Source organism: Azolla caroliniana, unplaced genomic scaffold (assembly GCF_043228905.1).
Source record: "Azolla caroliniana isolate FFs.n. ecotype wild unplaced genomic scaffold, voAzoCaro1.0.p SCAF_13, whole genome shotgun sequence".
In the NCBI taxonomy this organism is placed as follows: domain Eukaryota; kingdom Viridiplantae; phylum Streptophyta; class Polypodiopsida; order Salviniales; family Salviniaceae; genus Azolla; species Azolla caroliniana.
In genome coordinates, this window is record NW_028230448.1 from 20093126 (window position 1) to 20110358 (window position 17233).

Below are 17233 nucleotides of genomic sequence, written 5' to 3' on the forward strand. Positions count from 1 at the left end.
AGACTCGGACATTTCACAAATTTATCGCTGCCGCGCGTTCGCTCACACGTACCTAGTCATCGCGCACTCACCCCACCCGCTACCCGTGTATATCCGATTCTCGGCCAAGGCGCCTGCATGGCCCATTACCATGTGCGCGACGATCGACGCGTTCTGGTTCGGGCACCGTAGGCCGATGCAACATGGTCGACGCATGTCCGCAAAAATCACTTATAATACGTAACGACGACCCTTCATCCCGCTCGTGGCCGGGTGGAATGTTGATGCGCGCGGAACGACGCAAAGCGCCCATGGCCTGCTCTCGCACCACGTCTACGTTGTCCCGCGACCAACAATACTTAACATATCTCAACGCGACACGGAGCTCCGGTCCCATAGACTCCAATCTCTCCGTCACTTGCCACCGTGATTGCCTCTTGCCCTCATCTCGACCTCTTATAAGTAACTCCCCCGTGTGCGCGACGTACGCCATACCTCGCATTATAATCGAGGGTGTTAAGTTGTGTAGTGGGCAAGTCCCTCCATGGATCAGGACCGCGCGCAACTATTCTACGAATTCGAAGGACATTCGACATGCATGATCAACTATGCAACCGGTGAGTTCGATGCCCCAATGTTTCGCTTCGAACAATATGCACACGACTACTCACCTGCACATTGCCAACGCATCAGGTGTGTGTGGCCGGCCACAAACACCATCAGGTGTGCCTGTAAGCCGCCACACAAGGATATTTAGTTTGTGGTTCGCACCTAGCTGTTCGAATGGAATTAAAGAAGAAGTTGGTCCAACATTTGGGTTCGAACATCCTAAATCTCGTTCGACCAACGATGATATTATACCGAGCTTAAAAAGGTCCAATTTACCGAAGCCGTGGGATATCCAATATTACTACTTGCTCCTACCACAAGCCCTACAAAAACACAACTATTCGTACGGGTCCCTATCTCGTTGACCCACCTATAAATGGATTAGTAGTTGTTATCGTGGACTTCAAAGGGACGTAATGAGCGAGCCATTGCCTCATACTCATAAACCGTTCTGCGAGGGCCGACGCAACCTCGTAATTCGTAGTGGTATACCGTTGACATCATCATCGGAGCTCGCTCTCACTTTTGCTATCAATTATAGAAAAGGGGGGAGATCCCTTGTATCACCTCGCTTCAACACATCCGGCGACCCGGACACTTCGAGCGCCGTAATGCCTTCTTCGTGCTTTGCATAACAATCTTTTGCCGATAAGTATCGCGTAAGAGTTCCGAAATATTAAACAAAGGCTCGAAGACGTTCACAAACTCTGTCGGCCGAGCGGAGAAGCACTGTGAACTAGCTCCAAAACCAAGCATGCTTATTCGATGCATAGAGCATACGAGAGACGAGAATCTGAAACGAGGTTAGAACTCAAATTAATAAGCACAAAGAACGGGTGCTCAACCCCATACTCCAATATTATCAATCATCGTAAGCACGGAGCAAATAATATACGCAAGCATTTTTGGCATCGATAAGGAATAAATAAACAAAATGAATACATATCTGAACAATGCACCAAAGCCAATAGACATCGTATGGATCGTGACATTCGTGTCTCCTTTGCTTCCCGTCGTAGCATCCCGCACGTTATATAGGCCGTACGTATTGGGAATTCAATTCTCTTGGTTTTATACCGAGAGTACGCTTAGAAGGATTGCGCGTGGAATTTGACTTTGTGATCTGCTTTGAATTCGGACGTATATCATTGCCTAGCTAGCCGTGATATTCGTACGATGGCTACGATGCCATTTTAGTTGTGACGACAAGTATTGGAAAGGTTTGTTTCGTATATAGGTACAGTAAGTGACTTTTCCTATGTATTTGACGTTGATTTTGAACGTAGGTGCCGCCATATCAAACTTTGATCTTCGTGATGATCGCTCGAATTCGTATACGTGTCCCTAACCCCTCTCAAAATTCTAGATGTTCCAATCGTAACGGATGGTGTTTCAATGAGGGAACTTGGGATGTTATGCCCTCACTTAGGAATAGTACATAAGTTCTAATTAGCTAATTCATGTGCTTTGGAAGCCTCGTCTCGAAAGAAATACGCCGCGTCATTCATAAGCAGGGAATTGAGGAAACCTAAGACATCGGTTTGCACAATCGAAGCCGTTCGTAGCTAGAAGTAGCCGAGCCAAATTCACAGTTTTGAAAAGGAATGTATTATGATCAAGCTTGGCTTCGTTTTACATCATGAATCATGAATGGGACGATCAAGCAGTGACGAGATTAGTGATTCGGCGTCGGAATGACGTCTTAGGAATCCGATTTATTGGCGGACGGTGGATGTGACGTACCGTTAAGTCCACACAATATAATATGTTTGAGGGTCTTAACATTATTCAGATGCCAATTCAATGAGTTAAGAGATTCATGCGAAGGGTAGGACGATTCTAGGGGTGGCTGTGACGCGTAGAGGGGTCTTCATTTCGGAGGAGAGTTTCAGGATCTCGGTCAGGTCGAGGTCGCGTGCCATTTTATCCTCGGGCAAGGACCACGTAAAGTGGTGGAGGAGCCTGGCCGTCCATAGTTGCACGGTGGCCAAACCCATCGCCCTTCCCGGGCACACCCTCCGACCGGCCCCGAAAGGTGCTAACCTCAAATCGCCACCTCGCACGTCCACGTCTTCCTCGACGAACCTGTCGGGAACGAACCGGTCAGGCTTCTCCCAAATGTCCGCGTCGTGTGTAATGGCCCACATGTTCACCATGGCTGTCGTCCCTGCTGGCACGTGATGGCCCGCTAGCTCGACGTCCGATGTGGCCAACCTCGCCCATGAGAGCAACGGCCCGGGTGGGTGCATCCTCAACGTCTCCTTGATGATGGCATTCACGTAAGGAAGGAGTGCCATGTCGGCTTCTCGCACGGTACGACATCGGCCCACGACAGCATCCAGCTCGGCTTGCGCTCGTGCTTGAACCTCTGGGTGTAGGACCATCTCCGCGAGGATCCACTCCATGAGGATGGCGGTCGTGTCGGTTCCTCGGAATATCATTTCCTGGAGAAAAGAGCATGTAACGGGACACCGATTAGGATAGAAAAACGTGCAAAGTTGTTTGGACTAGGAAGCCACGAACGTACACGGTCCATTACATTCGTCGACCTTGACGACGCGACTCGTAAAAACACATTGCAATCCCGTTAAATATATGTGTATTTATATATAGTGGCGACCTTCAAGAGTTACGTACCCATAGGATGGCGATTATATCGGTATCCGAGAGTTTTTCGCTAGTCTGCAACGATAGGAGCACGTCCACAAAGTCGTCGGCCTCATCCACGGAGCTTTCACCAGAACCGTGCTCGCGACGGGCTCGATGCTCGTCTATGATCGTTTGGACGAAGTCTTGCACCTCTGCCACCAGCTTCGTGCATCGTGAATGCACTCCCTGGAGATCCAACCATTTCAAGAACGGCAAGTGATCGCTCCAATTGAACGCGCCGAGAAGCTCGAAGCCTTCTCGAATCATTCTGCGCAATTGCTCCGCCTCCGGATCGACTTGCACTAGGGCTTGCTTCTGAGTGTAAACGAAGTCGTAGCGACGGCCAAAGACGCTCTTCATGATGTTGTTGATGGAAGTGAGCTGGAGGAGAGGGCGGATTTCGAAGCTGGACCCCGATTGGGCATGGATGGATTGGAGGAGCTGGGTTGTTTCGAACTGCCGGCAAGGCTCGAGGGCTGACAGGCGCCGGGGGGCGAAGAGGTGGGTGGCGGCAATGCGTCGGAGCGTGCGCCAATAATCGCCGTAGGGAGCGAATCCGATGGCGCGATGGAAGAGGAGGAGCTTGGCCGATTGTTTGATGGGGCGATCCGCGAAAGAGGAGCTGCTCAAAATCTCACGGGCGACGGAAGGTTCGGAGGTCAGGATGACTCGCGTGGTGCCGAGGCTGAAGGCCATCAAGGACTTGGCGGAGTGAGCACGTGCGAGGTCGGCGAGGCGGACATGGGGGCGTTCGCCCATGAGCTCGAGCAAGCTACCCACCAACGGCCAGCCGCGTGGGCCTCGGATTTCCTTAGCAAGGGCATGGGAATTCGCGCGTGCCGCGAGGCCCCAGGCTGGCCCGCCAGGATGGCGCCACCACGCCAAGATTGCCAGCAAGCCGCTACAGACGAGCAAGGCCAGAATATGGCGGGCGGCCCAGATTGCACCTAGGAGAGAAGATCGTGAGAGCAACAACAACACGAGATGGAGACTAGTGGAGATCGCGGCACCCTCCGTCGACGAAGATGAAGCGATTGCGGCGGCGGATGATAACATCGGTGACGACACCGATATGGGATCCATGTTTCCTCCTCCTCCTCTTGATCTTGATCAATGCGTTGTTCCGATTATACTCCCCTACTCATCAATGTGCTTGGCTACTCTACTCTACTCATCTTGCTCCCTCTCTCTTATATGTTATATATATACATACACACATATATATATATCTATACACACACACACAACACGTATAACCCGTGAGCCACACAAGCGCTACTCTCTCTCTTCCCCCTATCAACGCTTCCATGCACGCACGTGCTAATAAGGGAGAGACCACCCACACAATAATAGGGGAGAGAAAGGAAAGGCAATGGCTATACTAAGCCAATAAGCTAATTAGCGTTGAACTAATTCTATGTATCTGTATGTCATCCCTAGGCCACACTCTCCAACATAACACATATATCTACGTTATGTACATATGTATGTATGTCATCCCTAGTCCATAGTCTCCAACATAACACAATATCTCTACGTCATGTACATATATGTATGCATGTCGTCCCTAGTCCCTAGTCTCCAACGTAACACATATAGATCTACGTTATGTAAATATGTATGTATGTCATCCCTACTCCATAGACTCGGACATTTCACAAATTTATCGCTGCCGCGCGTTCGCTCACACGTACCTAGTCATCGCGCACTCACCCCACCCGCTACCCGTGTATATCCGATTCTCGGCCAAGGCGCCTGCATGGCCCATTACCATGTGCGCGACGATCGACGCGTTCTGGTTCGGGCACCGTAGGCCGATGCAACATGGTCGACGCATGTCCGCAAAAATCACTTATAATACGTAACGACGACCCTTCATCCCGCTCGTGGCCGGGTGGAATGTTGATGCGCGCGGAACGACGCAAAGCGCCCATGGCCTGCTCTCGCACCACGTCTACGTTGTCCCGCGACCAACAATACTTAACATATCTCAACGCGACACGGAGCTCCGGTCCCATAGACTCCAATCTCTCCGTCACTTGCCACCGTGATTGCCTCTTGCCCTCATCTCGACCTCTTATAAGTAACTCCCCCGTGTGCGCGACGTACGCCATACCTCGCATTATAATCGAGGGTGTTAAGTTGTGTAGTGGGCAAGTCCCTCCATGGATCAGGACCGCGCGCAACTATTCTACGAATTCGAAGGACATTCGACATGCATGATCAACTATGCAACCGGTGAGTTCGATGCCCCAATGTTTCGCTTCGAACAATATGCACACGACTACTCACCTGCACATTGCCAACGCATCAGGTGTGTGTGGCCGGCCACAAACACCATCAGGTGTGCCTGTAAGCCGCCACACAAGGATATTTAGTTTGTGGTTCGCACCTAGCTGTTCGAATGGAATTAAAGAAGAAGTTGGTCCAACATTTGGGTTCGAACATCCTAAATCTCGTTCGACCAACGATGATATTATACCGAGCTTAAAAAGGTCCAATTTACCGAAGCCGTGGGATATCCAATATTACTACTTGCTCCTACCACAAGCCCTACAAAAACACAACTATTCGTACGGGTCCCTATCTCGTTGACCCACCTATAAATGGATTAGTAGTTGTTATCGTGGACTTCAAAGGGACGTAATGAGCGAGCCATTGCCTCATACTCATAAACCGTTCTGCGAGGGCCGACGCAACCTCGTAATTCGTAGTGGTATACCGTTGACATCATCATCGGAGCTCGCTCTCACTTTTGCTATCAATTATAGAAAAGGGGGGAGATCCCTTGTATCACCTCGCTTCAACACATCCGGCGACCCGGACACTTCGAGCGCCGTAATGCCTTCTTCGTGCTTTGCATAACAATCTTTTGCCGATAAGTATCGCGTAAGAGTTCCGAAATATTAAACAAAGGCTCGAAGACGTTCACAAACTCTGTCGGCCGAGCGGAGAAGCACTGTGAACTAGCTCCAAAACCAAGCATGCTTATTCGATGCATAGAGCATACGAGAGACGAGAATCTGAAACGAGGTTAGAACTCAAATTAATAAGCACAAAGAACGGGTGCTCAACCCCATACTCCAATATTATCAATCATCGTAAGCACGGAGCAAATAATATACGCAAGCATTTTTGGCATCGATAAGGAATAAATAAACAAAATGAATACATATCTGAACAATGCACCAAAGCCAATAGACATCGTATGGATCGTGACATTCGTGTCTCCTTTGCTTCCCGTCGTAGCATCCCGCACGTTATATAGGCCGTACGTATTGGGAATTCAATTCTCTTGGTTTTATACCGAGAGTACGCTTAGAAGGATTGCGCGTGGAATTTGACTTTGTGATCTGCTTTGAATTCGGACGTATATCATTGCCTAGCTAGCCGTGATATTCGTACGATGGCTACGATGCCATTTTAGTTGTGACGACAAGTATTGGAAAGGTTTGTTTCGTATATAGGTACAGTAAGTGACTTTTCCTATGTATTTGACGTTGATTTTGAACGTAGGTGCCGCCATATCAAACTTTGATCTTCGTGATGATCGCTCGAATTCGTATACGTGTCCCTAACCCCTCTCAAAATTCTAGATGTTCCAATCGTAACGGATGGTGTTTCAATGAGGGAACTTGGGATGTTATGCCCTCACTTAGGAATAGTACATAAGTTCTAATTAGCTAATTCATGTGCTTTGGAAGCCTCGTCTCGAAAGAAATACGCCGCGTCATTCATAAGCAGGGAATTGAGGAAACCTAAGACATCGGTTTGCACAATCGAAGCCGTTCGTAGCTAGAAGTAGCCGAGCCAAATTCACAGTTTTGAAAAGGAATGTATTATGATCAAGCTTGGCTTCGTTTTACATCATGAATCATGAATGGGACGATCAAGCAGTGACGAGATTAGTGATTCGGCGTCGGAATGACGTCTTAGGAATCCGATTTATTGGCGGACGGTGGATGTGACGTACCGTTAAGTCCACACAATATAATATGTTTGAGGGTCTTAACATTATTCAGATGCCAATTCAATGAGTTAAGAGATTCATGCGAAGGGTAGGACGATTCTAGGGGTGGCTGTGACGCGTAGAGGGGTCTTCATTTCGGAGGAGAGTTTCAGGATCTCGGTCAGGTCGAGGTCGCGTGCCATTTTATCCTCGGGCAAGGACCACGTAAAGTGGTGGAGGAGCCTGGCCGTCCATAGTTGCACGGTGGCCAAACCCATCGCCCTTCCCGGGCACACCCTCCGACCGGCCCCGAAAGGTGCTAACCTCAAATCGCCACCTCGCACGTCCACGTCTTCCTCGACGAACCTGTCGGGAACGAACCGGTCAGGCTTCTCCCAAATGTCCGCGTCGTGTGTAATGGCCCACATGTTCACCATGGCTGTCGTCCCTGCTGGCACGTGATGGCCCGCTAGCTCGACGTCCGATGTGGCCAACCTCGCCCATGAGAGCAACGGCCCGGGTGGGTGCATCCTCAACGTCTCCTTGATGATGGCATTCACGTAAGGAAGGAGTGCCATGTCGGCTTCTCGCACGGTACGACATCGGCCCACGACAGCATCCAGCTCGGCTTGCGCTCGTGCTTGAACCTCTGGGTGTAGGACCATCTCCGCGAGGATCCACTCCATGAGGATGGCGGTCGTGTCGGTTCCTCGGAATATCATTTCCTGGAGAAAAGAGCATGTAACGGGACACCGATTAGGATAGAAAAACGTGCAAAGTTGTTTGGACTAGGAAGCCACGAACGTACACGGTCCATTACATTCGTCGACCTTGACGACGCGACTCGTAAAAACACATTGCAATCCCGTTAAATATATGTGTATTTATATATAGTGGCGACCTTCAAGAGTTACGTACCCATAGGATGGCGATTATATCGGTATCCGAGAGTTTTTCGCTAGTCTGCAACGATAGGAGCACGTCCACAAAGTCGTCGGCCTCATCCACGGAGCTTTCACCAGAACCGTGCTCGCGACGGGCTCGATGCTCGTCTATGATCGTTTGGACGAAGTCTTGCACCTCTGCCACCAGCTTCGTGCATCGTGAATGCACTCCCTGGAGATCCAACCATTTCAAGAACGGCAAGTGATCGCTCCAATTGAACGCGCCGAGAAGCTCGAAGCCTTCTCGAATCATTCTGCGCAATTGCTCCGCCTCCGGATCGACTTGCACTAGGGCTTGCTTCTGAGTGTAAACGAAGTCGTAGCGACGGCCAAAGACGCTCTTCATGATGTTGTTGATGGAAGTGAGCTGGAGGAGAGGGCGGATTTCGAAGCTGGACCCCGATTGGGCATGGATGGATTGGAGGAGCTGGGTTGTTTCGAACTGCCGGCAAGGCTCGAGGGCTGACAGGCGCCGGGGGGCGAAGAGGTGGGTGGCGGCAATGCGTCGGAGCGTGCGCCAATAATCGCCGTAGGGAGCGAATCCGATGGCGCGATGGAAGAGGAGGAGCTTGGCCGATTGTTTGATGGGGCGATCCGCGAAAGAGGAGCTGCTCAAAATCTCACGGGCGACGGAAGGTTCGGAGGTCAGGATGACTCGCGTGGTGCCGAGGCTGAAGGCCATCAAGGACTTGGCGGAGTGAGCACGTGCGAGGTCGGCGAGGCGGACATGGGGGCGTTCGCCCATGAGCTCGAGCAAGCTACCCACCAACGGCCAGCCGCGTGGGCCTCGGATTTCCTTAGCAAGGGCACGGGAATTCGCGCGTGCCGCGAGGCCCCAGGCTGGCCCGCCAGGATGGCGCCACCACGCCAAGATTGCCAGCAAGCCGCTACAGACGAGCAAGGCCAGAATATGGCGGGCGGCCCAGATTGCACCTAGGAGAGAAGATCGTGAGAGCAACAACAACACGAGATGGAGACTAGTGGAGATCGCGGCACCCTCCGTCGACGAAGATGAAGCGATTGCGGCGGCGGATGATAACATCGGTGACGACACCGATATGGGATCCATGTTTCCTCCTCCTCCTCTTGATCTTGATCAATGCGTTGTTCCGATTATACTCCCCTACTCATCAATGTGCTTGGCTACTCTACTCTACTCATCTTGCTCCCTCTCTCTTATATCTTATATATATACATACACACATATATATATATATATATACACACACACACAACACGTATAACCCGTGAGCCACACAAGCGCTACTCTCTCTCTTCCCCCTATCAACGCTTCCATGCACGCACGTGCTAATAAGGGAGAGACCACCCACACAATAATAGGGGAGAGAAAGGAAAGGCAATGGCTATACTAAGCCAATAAGCTAATTAGCGTTGAACTAATTCTATGTATCTGTATGTCATCCCTAGGCCACACTCTCCAACATAACACATATATCTACGTTATGTACATATGTATGTATGTCATCCCTAGTCCATAGTCTCCAACATAACACAATATCTCTACGTCATGTACATATATGTATGCATGTCGTCCCTAGTCCCTAGTCTCCAACGTAACACATATAGATCTACGTTATGTAAATATGTATGTATGTCATCCCTACTCCATAGACTCGGACATTTCACAAATTTATCGCTGCCGCGCGTTCGCTCACACGTACCTAGTCATCGCGCACTCACCCCACCCGCTACCCGTGTATATCCGATTCTCGGCCAAGGCGCCTGCATGGCCCATTACCATGTGCGCGACGATCGACGCGTTCTGGTTCGGGCACCGTAGGCCGATGCAACATGGTCGACGCATGTCCGCAAAAATCACTTATAATACGTAACGACGACCCTTCATCCCGCTCGTGGCCGGGTGGAATGTTGATGCGCGCGGAACGACGCAAAGCGCCCATGGCCTGCTCTCGCACCACGTCTACGTTGTCCCGCGACCAACAATACTTAACATATCTCAACGCGACACGGAGCTCCGGTCCCATAGACTCCAATCTCTCCGTCACTTGCCACGGTGATTGCCTCTTGCCCTCATCTCGACCTCTTATAAGTAACTCCCCCGTGTGCGCGACGTACGCCATACCTCGCATTATAATCGAGGGTGTTAAGTTGTGTAGTGGGCAAGTCCCTCCATGGATCAGGACCGCGCGCAACTATTCTACGAATTCGAAGGACATTCGACATGCATGATCAACTATGCAACCGGTGAGTTCGATGCCCCAATGTTTCGCTTCGAACAATATGCACACGACTACTCACCTGCACATTGCCAACGCATCAGGTGTGTGTGGCCGGCCACAAACACCATCAGGTGTGCCTGTAAGCCGCCACACAAGGATATTTAGTTTGTGGTTCGCACCTAGCTGTTCGAATGGAATTAAAGAAGAAGTTGGTCCAACATTTGGGTTCGAACATCCTAAATCTCGTTCGACCAACGATGATATTATACCGAGCTTAAAAAGGTCCAATTTACCGAAGCCGTGGGATATCCAATATTACTACTTGCTCCTACCACAAGCCCTACAAAAACACAACTATTCGTACGGGTCCCTATCTCGTTGACCCACCTATAAATGGATTAGTAGTTGTTATCGTGGACTTCAAAGGGACGTAATGAGCGAGCCATTGCCTCATACTCATAAACCGTTCTGCGAGGGCCGACGCAACCTCGTAATTCGTAGTGGTATACCGTTGACATCATCATCGGAGCTCGCTCTCACTTTTGCTATCAATTATAGAAAAGGGGGGAGATCCCTTGTATCACCTCGCTTCAACACATCCGGCGACCCGGACACTTCGAGCGCCGTAATGCCTTCTTCGTGCTTTGCATAACAATCTTTTGCCGATAAGTATCGCGTAAGAGTTCCGAAATATTAAACAAAGGCTCGAAGACGTTCACAAACTCTGTCGGCCGAGCGGAGAAGCACTGTGAACTAGCTCCAAAACCAAGCATGCTTATTCGATGCATAGAGCATACGAGAGACGAGAATCTGAAACGAGGTTAGAACTCAAATTAATAAGCACAAAGAACGGGTGCTCAACCCCATACTCCAATATTATCAATCATCGTAAGCACGGAGCAAATAATATACGCAAGCATTTTTGGCATCGATAAGGAATAAATAAACAAAATGAATACATATCTGAACAATGCACCAAAGCCAATAGACATCGTATGGATCGTGACATTCGTGTCTCCTTTGCTTCCCGTCGTAGCATCCCGCACGTTATATAGGCCGTACGTATTGGGAATTCAATTCTCTTGGTTTTATACCGAGAGTACGCTTAGAAGGATTGCGCGTGGAATTTGACTTTGTGATCTGCTTTGAATTCGGACGTATATCATTGCCTAGCTAGCCGTGATATTCGTACGATGGCTACGATGCCATTTTAGTTGTGACGACAAGTATTGGAAAGGTTTGTTTCGTATATAGGTACAGTAAGTGACTTTTCCTATGTATTTGACGTTGATTTTGAACGTAGGTGCCGCCATATCAAACTTTGATCTTCGTGATGATCGCTCGAATTCGTATACGTGTCCCTAACCCCTCTCAAAATTCTAGATGTTCCAATCGTAACGGATGGTGTTTCAATGAGGGAACTTGGGATGTTATGCCCTCACTTAGGAATAGTACATAAGTTCTAATTAGCTAATTCATGTGCTTTGGAAGCCTCGTCTCGAAAGAAATACGCCGCGTCATTCATAAGCAGGGAATTGAGGAAACCTAAGACATCGGTTTGCACAATCGAAGCCGTTCGTAGCTAGAAGTAGCCGAGCCAAATTCACAGTTTTGAAAAGGAATGTATTATGATCAAGCTTGGCTTCGTTTTACATCATGAATCATGAATGGGACGATCAAGCAGTGACGAGATTAGTGATTCGGCGTCGGAATGACGTCTTAGGAATCCGATTTATTGGCGGACGGTGGATGTGACGTACCGTTAAGTCCACACAATATAATATGTTTGAGGGTCTTAACATTATTCAGATGCCAATTCAATGAGTTAAGAGATTCATGCGAAGGGTAGGACGATTCTAGGGGTGGCTGTGACGCGTAGAGGGGTCTTCATTTCGGAGGAGAGTTTCAGGATCTCGGTCAGGTCGAGGTCGCGTGCCATTTTATCCTCGGGCAAGGACCACGTAAAGTGGTGGAGGAGCCTGGCCGTCCATAGTTGCACGGTGGCCAAACCCATCGCCCTTCCCGGGCACACCCTCCGACCGGCCCCGAAAGGTGCTAACCTCAAATCGCCACCTCGCACGTCCACGTCTTCCTCGACGAACCTGTCGGGAACGAACCGGTCAGGCTTCTCCCAAATGTCCGCGTCGTGTGTAATGGCCCACATGTTCACCATGGCTGTCGTCCCTGCTGGCACGTGATGGCCCGCTAGCTCGACGTCCGATGTGGCCAACCTCGCCCATGAGAGCAACGGCCCGGGTGGGTGCATCCTCAACGTCTCCTTGATGATGGCATTCACGTAAGGAAGGAGTGCCATGTCGGCTTCTCGCACGGTACGACATCGGCCCACGACAGCATCCAGCTCGGCTTGCGCTCGTGCTTGAACCTCTGGGTGTAGGACCATCTCCGCGAGGATCCACTCCATGAGGATGGCGGTCGTGTCGGTTCCTCGGAATATCATTTCCTGGAGAAAAGAGCATGTAACGGGACACCGATTAGGATAGAAAAACGTGCAAAGTTGTTTGGACTAGGAAGCCACGAACGTACACGGTCCATTACATTCGTCGACCTTGACGACGCGACTCGTAAAAACACATTGCAATCCCGTTAAATATATGTGTATTTATATATAGTGGCGACCTTCAAGAGTTACGTACCCATAGGATGGCGATTATATCGGTATCCGAGAGTTTTTCGCTAGTCTGCAACGATAGGAGCACGTCCACAAAGTCGTCGGCCTCATCCACGGAGCTTTCACCAGAACCGTGCTCGCGACGGGCTCGATGCTCGTCTATGATCGTTTGGACGAAGTCTTGCACCTCTGCCACCAGCTTCGTGCATCGTGAATGCACTCCCTGGAGATCCAACCATTTCAAGAACGGCAAGTGATCGCTCCAATTGAACGCGCCGAGAAGCTCGAAGCCTTCTCGAATCATTCTGCGCAATTGCTCCGCCTCCGGATCGACTTGCACTAGGGCTTGCTTCTGAGTGTAAACGAAGTCGTAGCGACGGCCAAAGACGCTCTTCATGATGTTGTTGATGGAAGTGAGCTGGAGGAGAGGGCGGATTTCGAAGCTGGACCCCGATTGGGCATGGATGGATTGGAGGAGCTGGGTTGTTTCGAACTGCCGGCAAGGCTCGAGGGCTGACAGGCGCCGGGGGGCGAAGAGGTGGGTGGCGGCAATGCGTCGGAGCGTGCGCCAATAATCGCCGTAGGGAGCGAATCCGATGGCGCGATGGAAGAGGAGGAGCTTGGCCGATTGTTTGATGGGGCGATCCGCGAAAGAGGAGCTGCTCAAAATCTCACGGGCGACGGAAGGTTCGGAGGTCAGGATGACTCGCGTGGTGCCGAGGCTGAAGGCCATCAAGGACTTGGCGGAGTGAGCACGTGCGAGGTCGGCGAGGCGGACATGGGGGCGTTCGCCCATGAGCTCGAGCAAGCTACCCACCAACGGCCAGCCGCGTGGGCCTCGGATTTCCTTAGCAAGGGCACGGGAATTCGCGCGTGCCGCGAGGCCCCAGGCTGGCCCGCCAGGATGGCGCCACCACGCCAAGATTGCCAGCAAGCCGCTACAGACGAGCAAGGCCAGAATATGGCGGGCGGCCCAGATTGCACCTAGGAGAGAAGATCGTGAGAGCAACAACAACACGAGATGGAGACTAGTGGAGATCGCGGCACCCTCCGTCGACGAAGATGAAGCGATTGCGGCGGCGGATGATAACATCGGTGACGACACCGATATGGGATCCATGTTTCCTCCTCCTCCTCTTGATCTTGATCAATGCGTTGTTCCGATTATACTCCCCTACTCATCAATGTGCTTGGCTACTCTACTCTACTCATCTTGCTCCCTCTCTCTTATATCTTATATATATACATACACACATATATATATATATATATACACACACACACAACACGTATAACCCGTGAGCCACACAAGCGCTACTCTCTCTCTTCCCCCTATCAACGCTTCCATGCACGCACGTGCTAATAAGGGAGAGACCACCCACACAATAATAGGGGAGAGAAAGGAAAGGCAATGGCTATACTAAGCCAATAAGCTAATTAGCGTTGAACTAATTCTATGTATCTGTATGTCATCCCTAGGCCACACTCTCCAACATAACACATATATCTACGTTATGTACATATGTATGTATGTCATCCCTAGTCCATAGTCTCCAACATAACACAATATCTCTACGTCATGTACATATATGTATGCATGTCGTCCCTAGTCCCTAGTCTCCAACGTAACACATATAGATCTACGTTATGTAAATATGTATGTATGTCATCCCTACTCCATAGACTCGGACATTTCACAAATTTATCGCTGCCGCGCGTTCGCTCACACGTACCTAGTCATCGCGCACTCACCCCACCCGCTACCCGTGTATATCCGATTCTCGGCCAAGGCGCCTGCATGGCCCATTACCATGTGCGCGACGATCGACGCGTTCTGGTTCGGGCACCGTAGGCCGATGCAACATGGTCGACGCATGTCCGCAAAAATCACTTATAATACGTAACGACGACCCTTCATCCCGCTCGTGGCCGGGTGGAATGTTGATGCGCGCGGAACGACGCAAAGCGCCCATGGCCTGCTCTCGCACCACGTCTACGTTGTCCCGCGACCAACAATACTTAACATATCTCAACGCGACACGGAGCTCCGGTCCCATAGACTCCAATCTCTCCGTCACTTGCCACGGTGATTGCCTCTTGCCCTCATCTCGACCTCTTATAAGTAACTCCCCCGTGTGCGCGACGTACGCCATACCTCGCATTATAATCGAGGGTGTTAAGTTGTGTAGTGGGCAAGTCCCTCCATGGATCAGGACCGCGCGCAACTATTCTACGAATTCGAAGGACATTCGACATGCATGATCAACTATGCAACCGGTGAGTTCGATGCCCCAATGTTTCGCTTCGAACAATATGCACACGACTACTCACCTGCACATTGCCAACGCATCAGGTGTGTGTGGCCGGCCACAAACACCATCAGGTGTGCCTGTAAGCCGCCACACAAGGATATTTAGTTTGTGGTTCGCACCTAGCTGTTCGAATGGAATTAAAGAAGAAGTTGGTCCAACATTTGGGTTCGAACATCCTAAATCTCGTTCGACCAACGATGATATTATACCGAGCTTAAAAAGGTCCAATTTACCGAAGCCGTGGGATATCCAATATTACTACTTGCTCCTACCACAAGCCCTACAAAAACACAACTATTCGTACGGGTCCCTATCTCGTTGACCCACCTATAAATGGATTAGTAGTTGTTATCGTGGACTTCAAAGGGACGTAATGAGCGAGCCATTGCCTCATACTCATAAACCGTTCTGCGAGGGCCGACGCAACCTCGTAATTCGTAGTGGTATACCGTTGACATCATCATCGGAGCTCGCTCTCACTTTTGCTATCAATTATAGAAAAGGGGGGAGATCCCTTGTATCACCTCGCTTCAACACATCCGGCGACCCGGACACTTCGAGCGCCGTAATGCCTTCTTCGTGCTTTGCATAACAATCTTTTGCCGATAAGTATCGCGTAAGAGTTCCGAAATATTAAACAAAGGCTCGAAGACGTTCACAAACTCTGTCGGCCGAGCGGAGAAGCACTGTGAACTAGCTCCAAAACCAAGCATGCTTATTCGATGCATAGAGCATACGAGAGACGAGAATCTGAAACGAGGTTAGAACTCAAATTAATAAGCACAAAGAACGGGTGCTCAACCCCATACTCCAATATTATCAATCATCGTAAGCACGGAGCAAATAATATACGCAAGCATTTTTGGCATCGATAAGGCTGATAAGGGTGGAAGCACGCTATGGTGTACCAGAGAATTCCTATTTTTGTCCACAAAAAATGATAGTCCTTTCGATACTGTTATTTCTAAATAATTGAATAAGAAAATCAGGGGAAAAAAGCAATTTTGGGTAGTGGGGTGATTGTAGTAAAAGTGACATTTAAGACAAGGAGTGAGGGGAACACGTGATGAGATGTTCTTTTTATTTTGGGGGTTAATTTCCCCTCAGGTGGATTTGAGCGTTTTTTGGCGCTTCCCCTCAAACCAACTTCTCTTCGTCTATCCCTTTGAGTTTGTTTTAGCTCTTCATCTCAATCATCTATCTTAGGTTTCTGGTTTTCCTCCAATCTCAGAGGTTTGTTACGATTGTATATCATTAGGGTTTAGGGAGCCTATCTCATATATTTAGGTGCTTCAATACTAAACATGTTTTAGTGTTTGAGTTGACGATTAGAGATTGTTCTGAAGCCTCTTATAACATCCAATAATTACTTCTTCGAGAACAATTTTTTACTTCTTCCACCGATTGCACTTTATCTCACGATGATTTGAGGCTTTTTCCACCCAGGCGAGGATCCTTCCATAGAATCGAGGTGGAATATCACACAGATTCAAGGTGCCCTCCAGCAATTGGAGGTTCCTTCCACCGATTTGAGGCATATTATTTCTGAAACATGAGGCATCATCCATTGATTTGAGGGTTTGTCCATCGATTGGAGGCACAATACAACATTCATCTTCGTCACTTATTCCAGTCATTTGTAAGTATTCCAATACTTGTTTGAGACTTCAGTGATAATTGATTTATTTGGTAGGCACCCCTATTCTTAATTTTTACATTTTGAGAAATCTATAGTCTCATATTCGTAAATCTATTTTTTCCTTTTCAGTACTAAATTTTTTCATTTTCATAAATCTGTAAATAAAGAAATGATTAATTGTCATTTTTTAGTCGTAATTCTAATGTCCGAAATGAATGATTTCTCACTTTGCAGATCGCATTTAAAAACATTTGACTGTAATTTTTTAGTGTAGTTTATATAACATTAACTACTCTCGCAAGAAAATTAATTGTTTTGGGTA

The 17233-nt window shown here is 49.3% G+C and overlaps 2 protein-coding genes and 1 pseudogene across 2 annotated transcripts; all 3 read right to left on the reverse strand.

The window, feature by feature from the left end:
- Positions 1-2405: 2405 nt before the first annotated feature.
- LOC147856599 (cytochrome P450 78A4 pseudogene) lies at positions 2406-4293 on the reverse strand (annotated as a pseudogene).
- Positions 4294-7284: 2991 nt separating this feature from the next.
- LOC147856600 (cytochrome P450 78A4-like) lies at positions 7285-9172 on the reverse strand. The gene is made up of 2 exons (XM_087329139.1): positions 8105-9172; positions 7285-7911 (listed from the first exon to the last, which is right to left on the reverse strand). The coding sequence occupies exons 1-2, from the start codon at positions 9170-9172 to the stop codon at positions 7285-7287; spliced, it is 1695 nt and encodes a 564-aa protein (XP_087185265.1).
- Positions 9173-12165: 2993 nt separating this feature from the next.
- LOC147856601 (cytochrome P450 78A4-like) lies at positions 12166-14053 on the reverse strand. Its single transcript, XM_087329140.1, has 2 exons — positions 12986-14053; positions 12166-12792 (listed from the first exon to the last, which is right to left on the reverse strand). Exons 1-2 carry the CDS (start codon positions 14051-14053, stop codon positions 12166-12168), a joined length of 1695 nt encoding a protein of 564 aa, XP_087185266.1.
- Positions 14054-17233: the final 3180 nt, after the last annotated feature.